At 43.5% G+C, this 15706-nt stretch overlaps 1 protein-coding gene across 1 annotated transcript in view; it reads left to right on the plus strand.

Moving 5' to 3' along the window:
* Window positions 1-15706, plus strand: part of F13A1 (coagulation factor XIII A chain) — a 137997-nt gene that overhangs the window by 67751 nt on the left and 54540 nt on the right. The window contains 2 exon segments of the mRNA XM_032648302.1: window positions 8909-9083; window positions 11844-11982. Of these exon segments, the coding sequence (XP_032504193.1) occupies window positions 8909-9083; window positions 11844-11982 (314 nt within the window).

Genomic DNA, 15706 nt, shown 5'->3' on the forward strand with positions numbered 1-15706 from the left:
CAAATGTTGGGATATTGGATGAAAAGGTAGAAGAATAACTGACAAGGGTCCAGAGCAATTATAAGCCACGCTGCTATTCACGGAAACCCTTTTTCCTTGGTGGAAATTATACCCAACAGCACTGCAGGAACATGTAGTCAGGAGAAACTTGCCCCTCTGGGGACTTATTTGTTTCAACTACAATTTTTTTAAAAAGTGACATTTTGGGGAAATTTTGGAAGGAGGGAGAGAAGAAAAAATATCAATACACTAGTTACATATTTTTAAATACCGCTCTTTACACCGCCGCCAGCCTGGGCTTTCCTGCTTCCCTTGAGGGGTACACATTTATTTTTAACCCTGGTCTTTTGCTAACATCGAAACACGATGCCATCATTAATCCCCATTAATACCCTATTCTAACTGTGCCTTTTGGGAACTCACTCAAGATTGAACTCTTTTTTAACCAGTCATGTTCGTTGTACTCTTTAGTGTTATAAAAAGGAAATCTTGCACTCCAGCTAGTAAATCAAACTGACCACAAGTGGAAGTATAGGTCCTGGAGTTCCCTAGGGCCCAACACAAGATGAATGACTGTAGACCTTGCAGGCGGACTGGACTTCAGAGCTTCTGATCCCCAAGCATACATGATCTCACGGATAAACTGAAAATAAAGCTACTTTTCGCTTTGTCCATCTTTCTTCCCCTTCTTCTTGTCCCGTATTTAGACTGTTTTTTTTTTTTTCTTCCATGCATGAAAAAGACGGTCATGACATCACTCCTTTGATATTTTGCTTAGCAGCTTCACAGGGGGCTACTACAGAACGGCGTTTTCATTTTTCCCCAGTTGTTTACTTGGTCATCTCGTAGAAAGCTTCACATTCAGCAACGAACTATTTCAACCATTCAGACGACACTTACAAATTCACTTGGGTTAGAAATTCCACCCAGCTACCCCAAATGAACTTTAGAATCAGAAATAAATACATGATGTCTAGTCCCTGATCTTACAGACCAGCCAAAGCATAGCTCCCTAAAACTTTTATTTAAAAAAAATAAATACAAATGTTAAAGCACTATATAACTGCTCCTTTGTTTTGTAAGCAGCCAAAAACCCCCTTTCTTGGAGTGAATTGTCCTGGAGAAATCTGAGGACTCAGGTGCTTAAGAGCCATTGTCCCCAACCATTTCCCCACCGAGGAGCTTCTTCGCGTTTCCCCTTATGGATCTTGTTTTTGGAAAAATTTCCTCTATCAAAAAAGCATATTTATGTAATAATAATTTTGTTTCCCCATTCTTGCATCAGAGATTTATCTAACGGCCAAACAGAACTTCTAATGGGAGTGGTACATTCAGTGCAGGCACTCAGTGTGACTCGATGCCACCTCTGAAGGTAAAGATATGACTTCCATTGGTGTTTTGGAAAAGCAGCAAAATGACTCACACGCCTGCATAATTTTGCAGATGCCTAAGAGTTAAAATTTCCAGGCTGGCGACCATTGCCAGATGTACGTTCCTTCGTGGATTTCAGCCCCCATCCAGAGATCCTGGAGCTCTGACCCTATCTGCTTTCTTTTCTTAAATTGTTATTTTCTCTCTCCATGATTCATGCCCAGGAATGTCAAGAATGACATTCCTCACTCTGGTAGAGGAGAAAAAGCTAGAGGTCTCTGTTGCTCTTGATAACCTTTCCAGTCTCAATCAAGAGCTCCCACGGGTGGCAACTTTGGAGAATCTACCGGTTAGGATTAACGAGAAACGTTGATTGTAGTTCAACAGGGTAAAAGACTAATTCTAATAAGTTTTTTTTAATCTTAAAGTTGGAGTCAAGGTACCACAAGCACGGGAGGCCTTCCTAAGATTTAGGAACGGCTAAGGGAATCCAGTGATGAACGGGAGGTACAGAGTCAGGTACCTCCAGTACCTTTCAAAGTAAACATGATGCCATAAGGTCACCTCACTCACCAGGGATTTTCATTTCTGTTTATCGAAGAATTTTTAACAATCGACAGATATATTGGAAGCCAGTAGGAAAATAGAATTTACCTAACGGAAATTGTTTTCATAGCCAATTTTGAGAAACCGTATCCGTTTCATAAATAACCAACGTGCAGGTGAAGAGACAGAAGTATCAGGAAGTTAAATGACTTATCCAAGGTCACCAGTCAAACTGGAAATGGATCTCAGGTTGCCTGACCCCACTGTTCCACACACGATGTTACATGTCCCCTGTATTTGTCCTCTGCCTGTCCTCTCTCCGTATCACATGACCTCCTTGGGTACAAAAGTAATGCCTTTTACAAGCCCTGTCTCATGCAATCCTTCTCTTTTAAGAGAGTTGGGGTGGAGGGGTTCAGGAGACAAATGAACTGTTCAGACATCATTTTCTTCTCTTGTGGTTAAAAACTAGCAATGTAATGAGGTTTCCATTTGTGGGCAAACAGCTTGGCTTCTCAATCATTAAGGTTACATTCCTTATGCCTGTGCTCCCCATATATTGGGAGAAAAACAGACATTTATTACAAGCCATCTCTCGAATGTGATAATCACAGTCAATCTAAATGTCTGCTTTCCCTGAATTGCTTCCCGGAATGAGGTTTCAGTGCTACATCTATTTTGTAATCACATTGGCTATTTCTGAAACACGGGGCTGCTTCTCAGCACTCCTTCCAAGCTGTGCAGTCAGGGCTGCTCTGGTCTCCTGGGTCAGACATCCCCATGATGGATAAATAGAAATGCAGCAAAGCCAGCACCGCCCTTTAGGATATGTGATCACAGGGCACTTTGCCTCCCTTCTTGCCCTCTCTCCTTCCCCTCTCCTCTCCCTTGGTACCCTTTTCCTTTCCTCCTCTTGTTCTGCTCTTTCCCTTTCCCATTCATCTATTCATCCATCCAGTCGTTCATTCAGATATTTTTGGAGGTCCATTCTATACACCAGCCCTGCCCCACACAGCAGCGGAATAGCAATGAAAAACAGCAGACAGCGCTTGGAAAGCTTAAGATCTCAGTACCTCTCTCTCTCTCTCTCTCTCTCTCTCTCTCTCTCTCTCTCTCTCTCTCTCTCTCTTTCTCTCTCTCTCTCGGTCCGGTCCACCTTTTGTTATTTCTTTCACAACTGTCAATTAGTAAAATATGTTTGGGCCAAATAAGAATCCTCAGTTACCAAGGGAGACAAGGTTAATAATCTCTAGTTGTAAAGATTTTCATAAGAAATGAAGCTAATTACCAACTCCTGTCAGAGCCTGTGTCAAGTCTATACAGCAGAGCACATTTGCAGACAGTGGTTATACGCTTCGCAGTATAGGTTAGGGTTAGTTCCTGTGGTTTTTATGTGTTTTTTGTGAAGTAGAATTTACGTACAGTGAAATGTATGGGTATTAAATGTAACATTCAATGAGTTTTGATTGGGGTAATCACTACCACAATGTAACCATAATATAAACATTACCATCAGCCCAGAAATTTCCCTCGTGCTCTCTTGTAATCATTCCACATCCCCAGAAGCAAGCAACCACTATTCTGATTCCTTAAAATAGATTTGACTTTTTTTTTTGGGGGCTGCGTTGGGTCTTCGTTGCTGCGCGTGGCCTTTCTCTAGCTGCAGCGAACGGGGACTATTCTTCATTGCGGTGCGCGGCCGTCTCAGTGCAGTGGCTTCTCTTGTTGTGGAGCGTGAGCTCTAGGCACGCGGGCTTCAGTAGTTGTGGCACACGGGCTCAGTAGTTGTGGCGCATGGGCTTAGTTGCTCCGCGGCATGTGGGATCTTCCCGGACCAGGGCTCGAATCCGTGCCCCCTGCATTGGCAGGCGGATTCTTAACCACTGTGCCACCAGGGAAGCCTGATTTGCCTTTTCCTAAATCTCACATAACTGGATTCATACGGTGTGTACTATTTGGGGCTGGCTTCTTCTACTCAATCAGTTCTTGCACGTGTCTTCAATGTGTTCCTTTGCACTGGCCAAAGCAGTATTTTATCGTATTCTATACCCCAGTTTGTCTACCTGTTCGCCTGCTGATGGACATCTGAGATGTTTTCAGTTTGGGCCTCTTATGAATAAAGCTGTTAGGAACACCCTTGTACAAAGTAAAGTAATTATATGTTTTAAATCATGTTTTAGGTAGTGTTGGTTAACTAAGAGAGATGAACACATTAAAACAGCACTTCCATTCTTCCTTTCCTCTTTCCTCCCTCAGGTCTAATTTTTTCTTAGGATTATCATTGTTTTTACATTATCAAGTTTTAAAATTCATATTCATTCTGTTACTATGATTCCCAAAGACTTTTGCACGTATGTAGATTTTTCTCACCCCTGGATCTTTACCACAGAATCTCCGTTACTGGGATCTGTGCTAGATTCATCCCTTAATTATCTTGATATCACTTTTCAGGTGGTTGGGTTGTGATGGGTCCTGTGTTCTCTGAGATCCTTCATGTTTGAAAATGTGTGCTGGTTGTCCTTGTGCTCACAGAACAGCTTAGCTCTGCATAATATTCTTGGGTCCACCCTCCTCTCAGGACCATGCACATGTGGATGACATCAACTGGTTGCTCTGGAGAAGTCTAAAGACAGCCCCGTTTTCCCCTTATTGTTAATTTGCATTTTCTGTCTGTAGGACTGAACAATTATTTCTTTTTTTTTGTTTGTTTGTTTGTTTGTTTGTTTTTTGCGGTACGCGGGCCTCTCACTGTTGTGACCTCTCCCGTTGTGGAGCACAGGCTCCGGACGCGCAGGCTCAGCGGCCATGGCTCACGAGCCCAGCCGCTCCGCGGCATGTGGGATCTTCCCGGACCGGGGCACGAACCCGTGTCCCCTGCATCGGCAGGCGGACTCCCAACCACTGCGCCACCAGGGAAGCCCCAACAATTATTTCTTTAAGCTTAAGTTCAACTAGATTAATTAAAGTTCCTAGGTAATGAGCGTTCTACATCAAATTACCCTGCAGCTCAGATTGCTCTTCCAATGTATAGATTAAATTTTTCCTCAATTAGGTAAAATTTTTCTTACGTTATGTCATGAATATATCTTCTGTTTTATTTGTTGGGTTCTCTATTTCAAGGATACTAATTATCCTTATGTTGTATCATCCTTGCCTTCCATAACTATTAGCTTCTCTCTAATAACTTCATCTCTTTATCTTTTTCATTAGCATTTTCTTCACCTCAAGTTTTTCCTCTATGTCATTAATTTTATTTTGAACGTTATCTATTCTGTTTCTTAGAGTTTATAATTTATCTTTAGTTGCATGATGATGTGAGTTGGTGCCCAGTGTGTTCCTTTAGGTCTGTGATCTCCTAGGAGGTTGTGAGAAACTCCTTTATGTTCCTTAGTTTTGTTTTCTTCTATGTATAGTTTTTCCATTCTCTCTCTTTCCTCTTTGCTTTTCTTTTTATTCATGCTCATACTTGCATAACTCTTCTCCAAGTGTCCTATTTGCTGTAATATACTGTAGATAAAATCTTGACTCTCCAATCCAAGATGAGTTTGATTTAACCTCTGAACTATAGTTTGAGGCCAATGTATTTCATTCTACTCTTTTGTACCCTGAGACAGACTGAAGCAGAGGAGGGAGTTTAGCTGACGAGATGGCAAACTCTGTTAAAATCCTTGGGCTCTGCTCTTTCTTTTAGGATTCTGTTAAATTTCTCATTCTAGAATCTAGTCTACCTAATTGGAGGTAGATCTCCTTCCCACGTGGAGATAACTCACAGGCTTTGTATCATTTCTCCACTGTAGTCCCAGAATCTCTACCTTTTAAGGGATGCAGACCCTTTTTCACCCACTTCTCCACAGCAGTCATTTCCAAGATTCTGGTCAGAACAAGGAAAAGATCAGCATTTTAATCCAGTGTGTTTCTTTCCAGATTTGGAAATACAAACGAGCAACCTCAGGATTTTGGTGACTTGACAGTAGGGCTTCTGAAGCCCTGGTGGTCAGGGTTAGAGCTGAGCCAAGCTGCCCCTCTGCCGTACTCCAAAATCCTCCCCTTTTCTTGGATCAGGTTTTGAAGTTTATCGAATTATGTTATGCCACTGAGGTGGCTGACAGTGACTTTCAAAGGGGCTGGTTTTAAATTTTGTCCAATATTGTAGGTATTATGAGAGGACGGTTTAGTGAAACCTTAATGAAGTTGAATAATGCTCCCTGTCCAAAGTCCTGGGTTCATATTTTCTTGTTGACCACCAGTGATGCAAGATGGAGACATTTCATTCTGTAACTGGTTCAACCCAGAGTTCATGATAGGGTGCTCACAGTCAGCTGTGGCCTGACGAGGGACAAGCATATGCCCTTGAAGTGTCCCCCAAACATACCTTGTTGTCTAGGAAGGGGGCTATTAATTTAACCGTTTACATCTGTCACTAAAGACTTATCTCTTTCTGAATCTAGGCTCCCCAGAAATCAATATTCTAATTAGAAAACAGTAGCTAATCTGGCTAAATGCTAATAAATGAGAGTTGTGATTTATCTAGCAACAGGGGAACAGCTCAGCATTAAGAATTAAAAGGTCTGTAGAGAAGAGAGCTCTTTTTTTCCTTACTCTTCCCTTTGGCTGATTGGGTTCAGCTGTATGCTATAAATAACACTTTTAATTAATGGCTGTCTGTTTGAAAATCAGTCATCAGAACCATAATTTAGGAACTTTTACCTCTGAGATTCATTGTTCTACCCAATTTCTCAATGATAAGGATAAGAAACTGGTAATGTGAGTTAAAGCTGAACCTACCTACTCACAAATACCAAACCACATCATAGCCTACCAAGGCACTCTTCAGGCTTCACTATAATAGATGTAGATGTAAATAATCAATTCAACTGCAAGGAGAATTATTGATCATGAATAGAACCAAAATTGTTGTCTAAACCCTGCTGCACTCCAGTCATTTCATGGAGTTACAGGATAAAGTCAAAGTTAATCTCAAAGGAAGGAGTTTGCAATTAGTTGAATGGGGTCCTTCAGTAATCTCTAACGGATGAATTTTTTTCTACATTAAACAAATTAACCGGGTAGTTACCTTCCCTTTAACCTAACTGGACAGAGTCAAAGGGGAAAAATAGAAGTTGCTTGCACATCTTAAGTGTTTTCTTCTAGTAGTTTCTACTTCGTCCAATATTGCCTACTTACATGATACTTGCAGTAGGTCCTTGAACTTGCCGTATTTCTTCATGACACCAAACAATTATTCAAATTCTCTCTACCATGTAGATAACCTTTTCTGGACCTCAGCCCCTCCAGACCTAGCTTTCATGTCATTTTCTCTATCCAGCCCACAACCGTCACCACACCCTCCAATCTAATAAAACTGATTACTCCTTCTGTTGGGACCCAAATCTCCCTGTACCTCTTTCTGCATTAATATTGATAACATTTACTTCTGCTTGATGAGTTTTAGACCATCTCTTTTCACAGAGAAGATCTTACTCTTACTCAGATGTGCAATGCCTATATGCTTGTTGAATACACAATGGGATTATTCAACAGCTATTGAGCACCTGCTCTTTGCCAATACTTGTTAGAAGTCAGAAAGGCATCGATTTTCATCTCTGTTCTCAATGTACTCACGACCCACTGGGGAGGATAGACTTTTATAAAAACTAAACTGAGCAAGCCTAAGAGAGGGGTCTGGGCAAGTGCTGGGGGTGGGTTGTTAATTAGCAAGGCCATGAACACATAGAAAAATCACCATATTTTACTATCTCTTCTATGGTTGTCATAATCCAAACACACCTGCTTCAATCATAAGTTCTACCTTGCTTACTAATGTCTTTTCAGTGCAGTCTGAACCTATGCTTCTCAAACTAACGTGCACAGAAATCACCTGGGGATTTTGTTCAAAGGTGGGCTCCGATTTAGTGGGTCTGGGGAGGTCTGCATTTGCAGCCAGTTCCCGGGCATTCCACTGCCGCTGGTCCACAGACCACATGTTGAAGAGCAAGTCTGTAAACCATTGTCATGTCAACATATAAACATTGTTGAAGTGCCATCAGTTTTTGGAAGAACTCCCAATGCTCCCCACCTAGAAATTCTTCTGACTGTAATTAAACATAATGAAAGCTACAGCAAGGGAAGTAAGACTCAGCAGTGACCCCCAAGAAACTGACAGGATGCCTTGAAACTGTTTATTCCTGCCCCGTTTTGTTGTCTAAACACGAAAGATTCCTGCACTTCAGGTCTGCTGCTACCAAATGACTGTGGTCTGAACGTGTAGCCAGGTTTTCCCAAATATTCGATTGCCATTCTTTGCTTAAGTCTCCCCTATATTTAAACTATAATACCCCAGGCCCTTTATGTATTATAACAAAATTATGCAACTTTAATCATGCAACTTCTGTAATGCAACTTCTTAAAAAACAGACTCTGCAAGGCACCCACGGGAATCTAATTTCTTATTAATTCTTAATGGTTCCTATGACAGCATCTGCTTACTTTTTCAATTTATTAGAGTCTGCCACTCATCCCCAAAGTCAAAACTCGTTAGACCATGAGACTCTGGGCCCCCACTCTAACATCTTCTGTCATTTGTCAGCTTTTAACTCTCCTTCTTTCAAGACAAGATACTTACTTGAGCTGTCTTCTTTTGCAGGTCTTCTTCCTCTCTTCCTCACACATGCTCCAGCTCTATTCCAACCAGACCAAGGGCCCTGTGTGTATCTTCTCCCAAGCACGTGAGAAAACATGACAACTCTTCCTGCCTGCTTTTCAACACCACCTTACGACAATCATACACTATATAACAGGGCATCTTGGTTATTTGGTTTCCCCTCACATCACTTTCCCTGACAAATAACAGTGAACTGAACAGCAGTGGAACTGTTTTCATCATGCAGGAATACAGAAGGCACTGGAAACCTTAGCTTGCCCAGTGTCGGAGTCTGGAGAGGACTCTTCTAAATGACCTTGACCCCTTCTCACCTCTCATCGTCTCATTTAGATTAATGCCAAGGATGATGAAGGCGTCATCGCTGGATCCTGGGACAATGTCTATGCTTATGGCATCCCCCCATCAGCCTGGACTGGAAGTGTTGACATCCTGTTGGAATACAGGAGTTCTGAGAATCCAGTCCGCTATGGTCAGTGCTGGGTTTTTGCTGGTGTCTTTAACACATGTAAGTATCCAGTTGAGCAATATATTTTTAATGCGAAGGAAATTTCACCTTAAGACATCTTATCTATAACCTGGCAAAGCAACCTAGCAAGCTCTGTTGGACCTATAGAATTTGTGGGTGGCTATTCTGGGATGCAGCCAATGCATAATTAAATTGTACTTGGCCAAATATGCTCCTAGTTTCTCTTTGACTGCCGAAGCTTTATAGAAAGAATGATGGACTATTTCCTACATAATCCATCGTTCAATACCCAGAGAAATGGAGCGTCTCCGGGGTCACATAAGGATGTGAGGGAAAGGCCATGCCGTTTTATTTCTTAGTAATCCCCACATTTTAAAAGGCTCAATTAGCAAAATTTAAAATAATAAATAATAAGCTATGTACTGCTTGTTATTGAGCAGTTTTGTAAATATGCTTATTTGCTTACTGTTTATCACTGAGAATTTTCTAAACATACCCACTTAGTTTTTTACCCCAGCTATGGGAGGGACTGTGGCAGGTGGGCTCATCTTCATCCTTGTATGTGAGTCTCAATGCCCCTGAGCAATTAGACACCAGAACTTAATGAACGATCTGTACTCCCCAGCTTCCCCTTTTGCTTTTAATCCACCCAATATCCAATCCATAGAGGAAAACATATGGGAACAGAATTGTTCTCTTCAGCCTCATGCATCATTTTTCAATATGGCATTTGTCTGTCCCAGCCCAGACAATGTTATTGTTAATTCAGTGGGTATTTTTAAAAAACATTTATTTCAGTATGTCTTCATCATTGGTAATGATTTTCATTAACACGCCATTTCTACAGCCCTGTAAAAAAAAAAAACAAAACATTAAGCGCAAGTCAAAGTGTCCTATCTGCTGGCTCATTAATAAAGACTGCTTTACCCAGTTAGCATGTTTTTAATCAGAAAAATCGAGGAGGATCTGGAGGCTGGAAGCCAGGATGAGACCATTTTTTTATAAATGATAATGAAGCCTGTCAGTTTCAGCTCAAAGTTCTGACCGTCTAAGAATTCGTCAGAGATCCAAGTGGAAAGAAATCATGAATTTGGGTTGTGTGTTTTGTTTCTCCATGGCGTCAAACTGGATAAGATTATTTTCTTAGCCATGTGCGTATACCCAAGGGCTAAAGGAATATATATTTCCTGGGAGCAACGAACGGCATTGTAGCCAATGTGTCAGTGTCCTAGAAGGGCTGGTCTCTCAAGTTCCACATGGAAGCCTGAATTTCACGAAGGGCTACCAGTTGGAGGTAGGCCCCCCTCCCTCATGGCTCCCAAGCCAAGTCTAAGTACAGGGTGCTCAGCAGAGGCAGCCTCTCTTATGAAATGATCCCAGGAAAAGAGAAAGGACTCCCCACGTCCTCCTGATGTCTGAAGTTTCACTCTCCCGGTGTAATTCCTTTAGGTTTAGAACCAGATAAAATAGTAAACACCTTCCATTCATGTATGCCTTTTCTATAAAAGGGTCCTCGAATCTCTTCCTGAACACCGGCTTTGGTGATAAGAAAAGGCAGAGGCCCAACGTGTGATGTCACCGTGAGGATAAACCTGAAAAGGAAATTTGGAGGGAAGGAGGCACTGGTGCCCCCACGTCAAACTTCACCAATCTTAGAATTATGAGTTCGGCAGATTCTGTAATCACGTGAATTAGTGTTAAGCTAGAAATAGAACTAGAGTGCCAATCATTTCTTTGGTAAAACTGTAGCAAGTGTAGGGGCTGTAAATCCATAGAGGAAGATGGAAGTGAGAGGCAGGTGATGGCTGCCATCGGTGACGTTTGGGGTGTTAAGATTAAGTCACTGACATATACGCGCCACTATCTATACAATAGATATCTAATACGGACCTGCTGCAGAGCACAGGGAACCCTGCTCCTTACTCTGTAATGACCTGTGTGGGAAAAGAATCTAGAAAAGGGTGGATACATGTATCTGTATAACTGATTCACTTTGCTACACAGCAGAAACTAACACCTCATTGTAAACCGACTACACTCCGATAAAAATTAATTTAAAACAAGATTCAGTCATTTAATGAGGACCCTTGAGTCTCTACCAGATTCAAGTTTGGACTTCCAAGGTTGTTCTATTGAAGGAGGTGGATGGTCTTTGGTTAAAAATGCTAAACAATTCTGAGAGGGGAAAAAAAAAAAGGGAAGGCAACTCATTAATCTTAAAAGTGTCAGCTGAATTATTTTCAATGAGCCCTGAGGTCTGGTGTCCTGGCAGCCAGGGAGGGCATTTGGATTACGTTTAATCAATAGGTGCATATACGGCAAGAGATGCAACCAGGTAATTTATTATCTAATGATTAAAATGAATCTGTGCTGTCACCCTCCACCAAGTGTCACAAGAGCACGTTCCAGCCGGGAAAGCAAACCGCACTGAGGGTCTGCTTGGTAAATTCCTAACTTCCTATTAGCTGAGGTTTTTAAATTTTATTTTCAGAAATTTTAGTCCATTAGCTGGACTAAAATAATCCTACTTTGACGATCGTATGATTAGCAGCTAAACAACTGGATCCCATTCCCACTGGCTTCGTAAGGTGCCAACTGCAGTTTGTATGATCAGGTAACGAGGCTTCTCTCTGCAGCCCCGGTCCTTGACAATAGGCCCCCTTCCTCAGTGTGGGACGTTTGAGAACAACATGTCCATGTTGGCAAAGAAGAAGGTCCCTTCTGAGAGGGGATTGTTCACTCTGTATTTATCAGAGCTCGGTGATGTGCTTAGTTGTGGTCCATCTTTCTTTCCCGCAGTTTTGCGATGCCTCGGGATACCAGCGAGAGTCGTTACCAACTATTTCTCGGCCCATGATAACAATGCCAATTTGCAGCTGGACATCTTCCTGGAAGAAGACGGGAATGTGAACTCCAAACTCACCAAGGATTCAGTGTGGTGAGTTTGATCTACAAGGGCATTTGCTGATATCAAATTGAAGTGACATACATTTACCAGGAGACAGAGTCGGTCTAATGTTTCTTTCTGTTCTATTTTAAGGAGTATTCGATACCATAGGCATCAAAGTCTGATTGTCAGATTGTTTTTAGCTAATGAATGAGAAATGTTACTGAACAGGTAGTCTGGGCTTCGTATAATGGAGATGGATCATCCCATTACGACAGCAACCACTGGAAAAGGCCATGGTTTTAGTGGCCAGAGCCTATACTAGTTCCTCTCTACCTTAGTGTATGACTATTAGGGTGAATGGCAGAGACACCGGAGCCAAGCCTTCTCTACTCTAAGAGTAAGGTAGCCAACGTTTACTGAGCACTTACTGTGTACCAGTCTCTGCGTGAGCATGATCTTATCTAAGCTTTTAAAGTTTTATCAGGTGGGTGCTTATTAATATTCCATTTACAGATGAGGAAACTGAGGCACAGAGAGGTTAAAATAATTTTCTCAAGGTCATACATCTGGTAAGCTAAGAATAAAACCCAAGAGCATCTGACCCTAAACCACAACCCTTTTTTTTTTTTTTTTTTTGGCCTTTGCAATATAGGATTGCTCTTTGAAGGTAAAGATGTGGTTTCCCCGATCTGTGACCTCATCTTTCGTTCAAAGATAGAAGTGGAAATAAAACTGAAATTATTACCAAATACCAACCACACAGTTTTTTCACTGCCCTGAACAGCTATATCACAAGCTGGCTGCAGGGAGTTTAGGATTCCAAAGAAATTTCTTTTTTCCATTGGGACCCACTCAGTCCAAAACAATATTCTTGTTTTATTCTTGTCCAAAAGAGGGGGGAAAAATCCCGAGAGTCCAAATGTAAAGGATATTTACAAAGGTCTGCATGGGAGGGAAATTGTCAGGCGTTGAACTCAGTGGAATTTGGCTCAGTGGAACTAAAAATGTGTCTCCTAGAGTGGTTCTTTAGAAGCAGTAAAGCTAAAACACTGTCGGTTGTAAAAGCATCCAGATGGGGATGGTAGGAAGTTATAAGCTCATTTAAAGAGAAATTAAAAGCTAGAAGTGTCTTAACTGCCCCATGTTACAGGAATTACAGCGCAGCAGCCCTGCATGTATGTGGAACGACAAAAACAGACCCAAATAGCCATCCCCTAAGCCTGCTGTGACAGCCCAAAATGGCAAAATAAGGATTATTTGGCATCCTGCACCGCTCACCTCTTCTTTACACACCCCACCGCCCTGCACTCACACACACACACACTCACACACACACACACACTCACACACACACTCACACACACACACACACACTCACACACTCACTCACTCAATGCCCTTGAAGCCAGCTGCCACTCAAAATTATTCCTCCCGATTCCTTGATCCGAAGGCCTCCCACCATAAATCCCCACGGGCACCCCAGCAAATAAGCTCATAGGCTGCCCCTCACCAAATTGCTACAAAAGTGTGAAGCTGGTAAGACCTTGTTCTCGGTAACCCTTTCCTCTGTCAGCTCTCTGCTCCGAATTCCTTTCCCTGTTTCTATCACCCTTGTCCATTCGTTGTCTTCCCCAAATATCCCATCACCCTGGGACCATGTTCCCTGGTCCGGGGCCCCTGCTCCTCACAGCCAGACCACTGCCCCAGGCTTCTCGTCTTCCCTTTGCTTGGCTCACAGAGGGTGGCTGACGGTCTGACTAACTGAATGGGACACGCCAGACCGTGGAGCACAGGGATTAAAGGGCTCCGTCGGGTCTGGGTCATGCACCAAGCAGCTGTGTGACCTTGGGCAAGGCACAACCTCTCTGTGCCTCTCTTTCGTCCTCTAAAGTGGAGATGACAAAATTTCCAAGCATAACAGGAGCCTAATGACTGTTAGCTGCTCTTATTGTGTTCATCACTAGTCACACAGCTGGAATTTCTTGGAGGCAATATGTTGCCATCAACCTAAGCACCTTGAAGCAGTTGGAGGAAGAGGGGTGCCCAGTGTCCTAAGATGACTCTGCTATTTCTGTCACTTTGGGGCATTTTAAAAACAAAAGCAGAAACCTTGCCTCCTCAGTGCAAACACCAGTGAACCCTAGAAGTTACAGAGGTTCCAGAAAACCAAAAGTATTTCTAAGCCCCTCCCTGATTGAGGGGGCTGGTGGAGGCTGTCCCTGGACACGTCCACCAGTTTATGGTCACCACAGCCGCCCTTCACGTCAAGCTCTGGCTTGGGCAGTCACTGGCTGTGTGACCTTGAAAAAACGGCTTTACCTCTCTGAGCTTCCTCATCAGTAGAATGAGGGTAAACTTAGTAGTTACCAATTAAATGGCAATTTAACGAGGCAATTTAAAGTACTTCCCACAGTGCTAGGCCCAGAGGGAGTGCCCAGTTGGCACCTGCTGATGAGATTAGTAATGACCACTGATAAGAAATGGGGGCTACCTGAGCTGCAGGGTTGGCGAGCAGGGGTGGGGCTGGGGGCAGCAGAGGCTGAGGCGGGGCAGGGAGGGTTCGGTCGGCATCAGCTGACCACCCAGAGGCCAGTGCAGCATGGCTGGCAACACATGGCCCAACAAATTTCCCAGCGGGGGTCTCAGGAGCCACCGGCCTCACCCAAGCCCCCCAGCCTCACTTCCCTCCGCAGGCTCCACTCAGACAAACTCTTGGTTGTACGTGGCCCCTGCCCCCCTCTTTCTAAAGGAAGCCATGAGAATGATTTCTTGGTTCTCTCTCCTGGGTCTCCACCATCTCTTCGACACTGAGGTCCTGATGGTACAGGATGTGGTAAATTAATTTGTCCAGTTGGGTCTCGGTGACCCACCGCATCCTCTTTTCCACGGCTCAGCTGGGTCCTGTGTCCCCAAAGCAGAAATAAGGCAGCACGAGGGTTCAGAGGGAGAGCTCAAGGATGCATGCGAAGGTGTGCTGTGCTCAGTGTGACCCAGAGCCGAGAGGGGTGAAGTCTGGATTTCACCCGGCGCTCTCACCCTTTCCCTTTACCACCGCAGACCATCCAGCACCGACTGCTTACAGGCCTACTTCCTGGTCTGCTACCTTAGGTCCCCGCATGTGTATTTCCTCTCCCAGAGAGCCTCACCTTGCCAGGGGCAACAGTTTTGCCCAGAGTGGACATGCTATTGACGCCGACAGAGGGAAGAGTGGGCTTCTTAGCGATTCAGGAGAGGGAGGACCTAAGGAACCTTAGAAGGGCACAGCTGGGCAGTGGAATTGCACCTCAGGTTCCCACCTGAAATTCCAGGAGGGCCAACACAAGGTAACATACCCTGGAAGGAGCAATTTAAGCCTCCTGTCCCCAGCGTGCTGATGGGTTTGGAATGATGTGTAACCTCTGGGCATCCATGAATCACGGTGGACGGTTTAATGAAGATGCTTCTGCAATGTCCAGCTGCAACCTAAACCATGAATAGGGATGTGGGGCTCACAATGGGCAGGAGTAAAGTGACCCTTCATCTACCTCCTGATAGAACTCAGCTTGGTCACCTCATCATACGATGGTCGCACTGGAAACAGAAACAATTTTAAAAGAAAGGGATGGTGGCGCTTATTAGGGTCATGAAAGGTATTTCAGGAAAAGGCTCCTCTCCTTCTAAATGAAAGTGTTATCCTGTGTCCTACTGCTGGAGAGCATGTAGCCAGATCTGATTATTCTGGGTGGAAGATCTGTGTCCACCTCTTGACTTCCCTCCACCAGTATGCAACCCC

Source organism: Phocoena sinus, chromosome 11 (assembly GCF_008692025.1).
Source record: "Phocoena sinus isolate mPhoSin1 chromosome 11, mPhoSin1.pri, whole genome shotgun sequence".
Lineage (NCBI taxonomy): Eukaryota > Metazoa > Chordata > Mammalia > Artiodactyla > Phocoenidae > Phocoena > Phocoena sinus.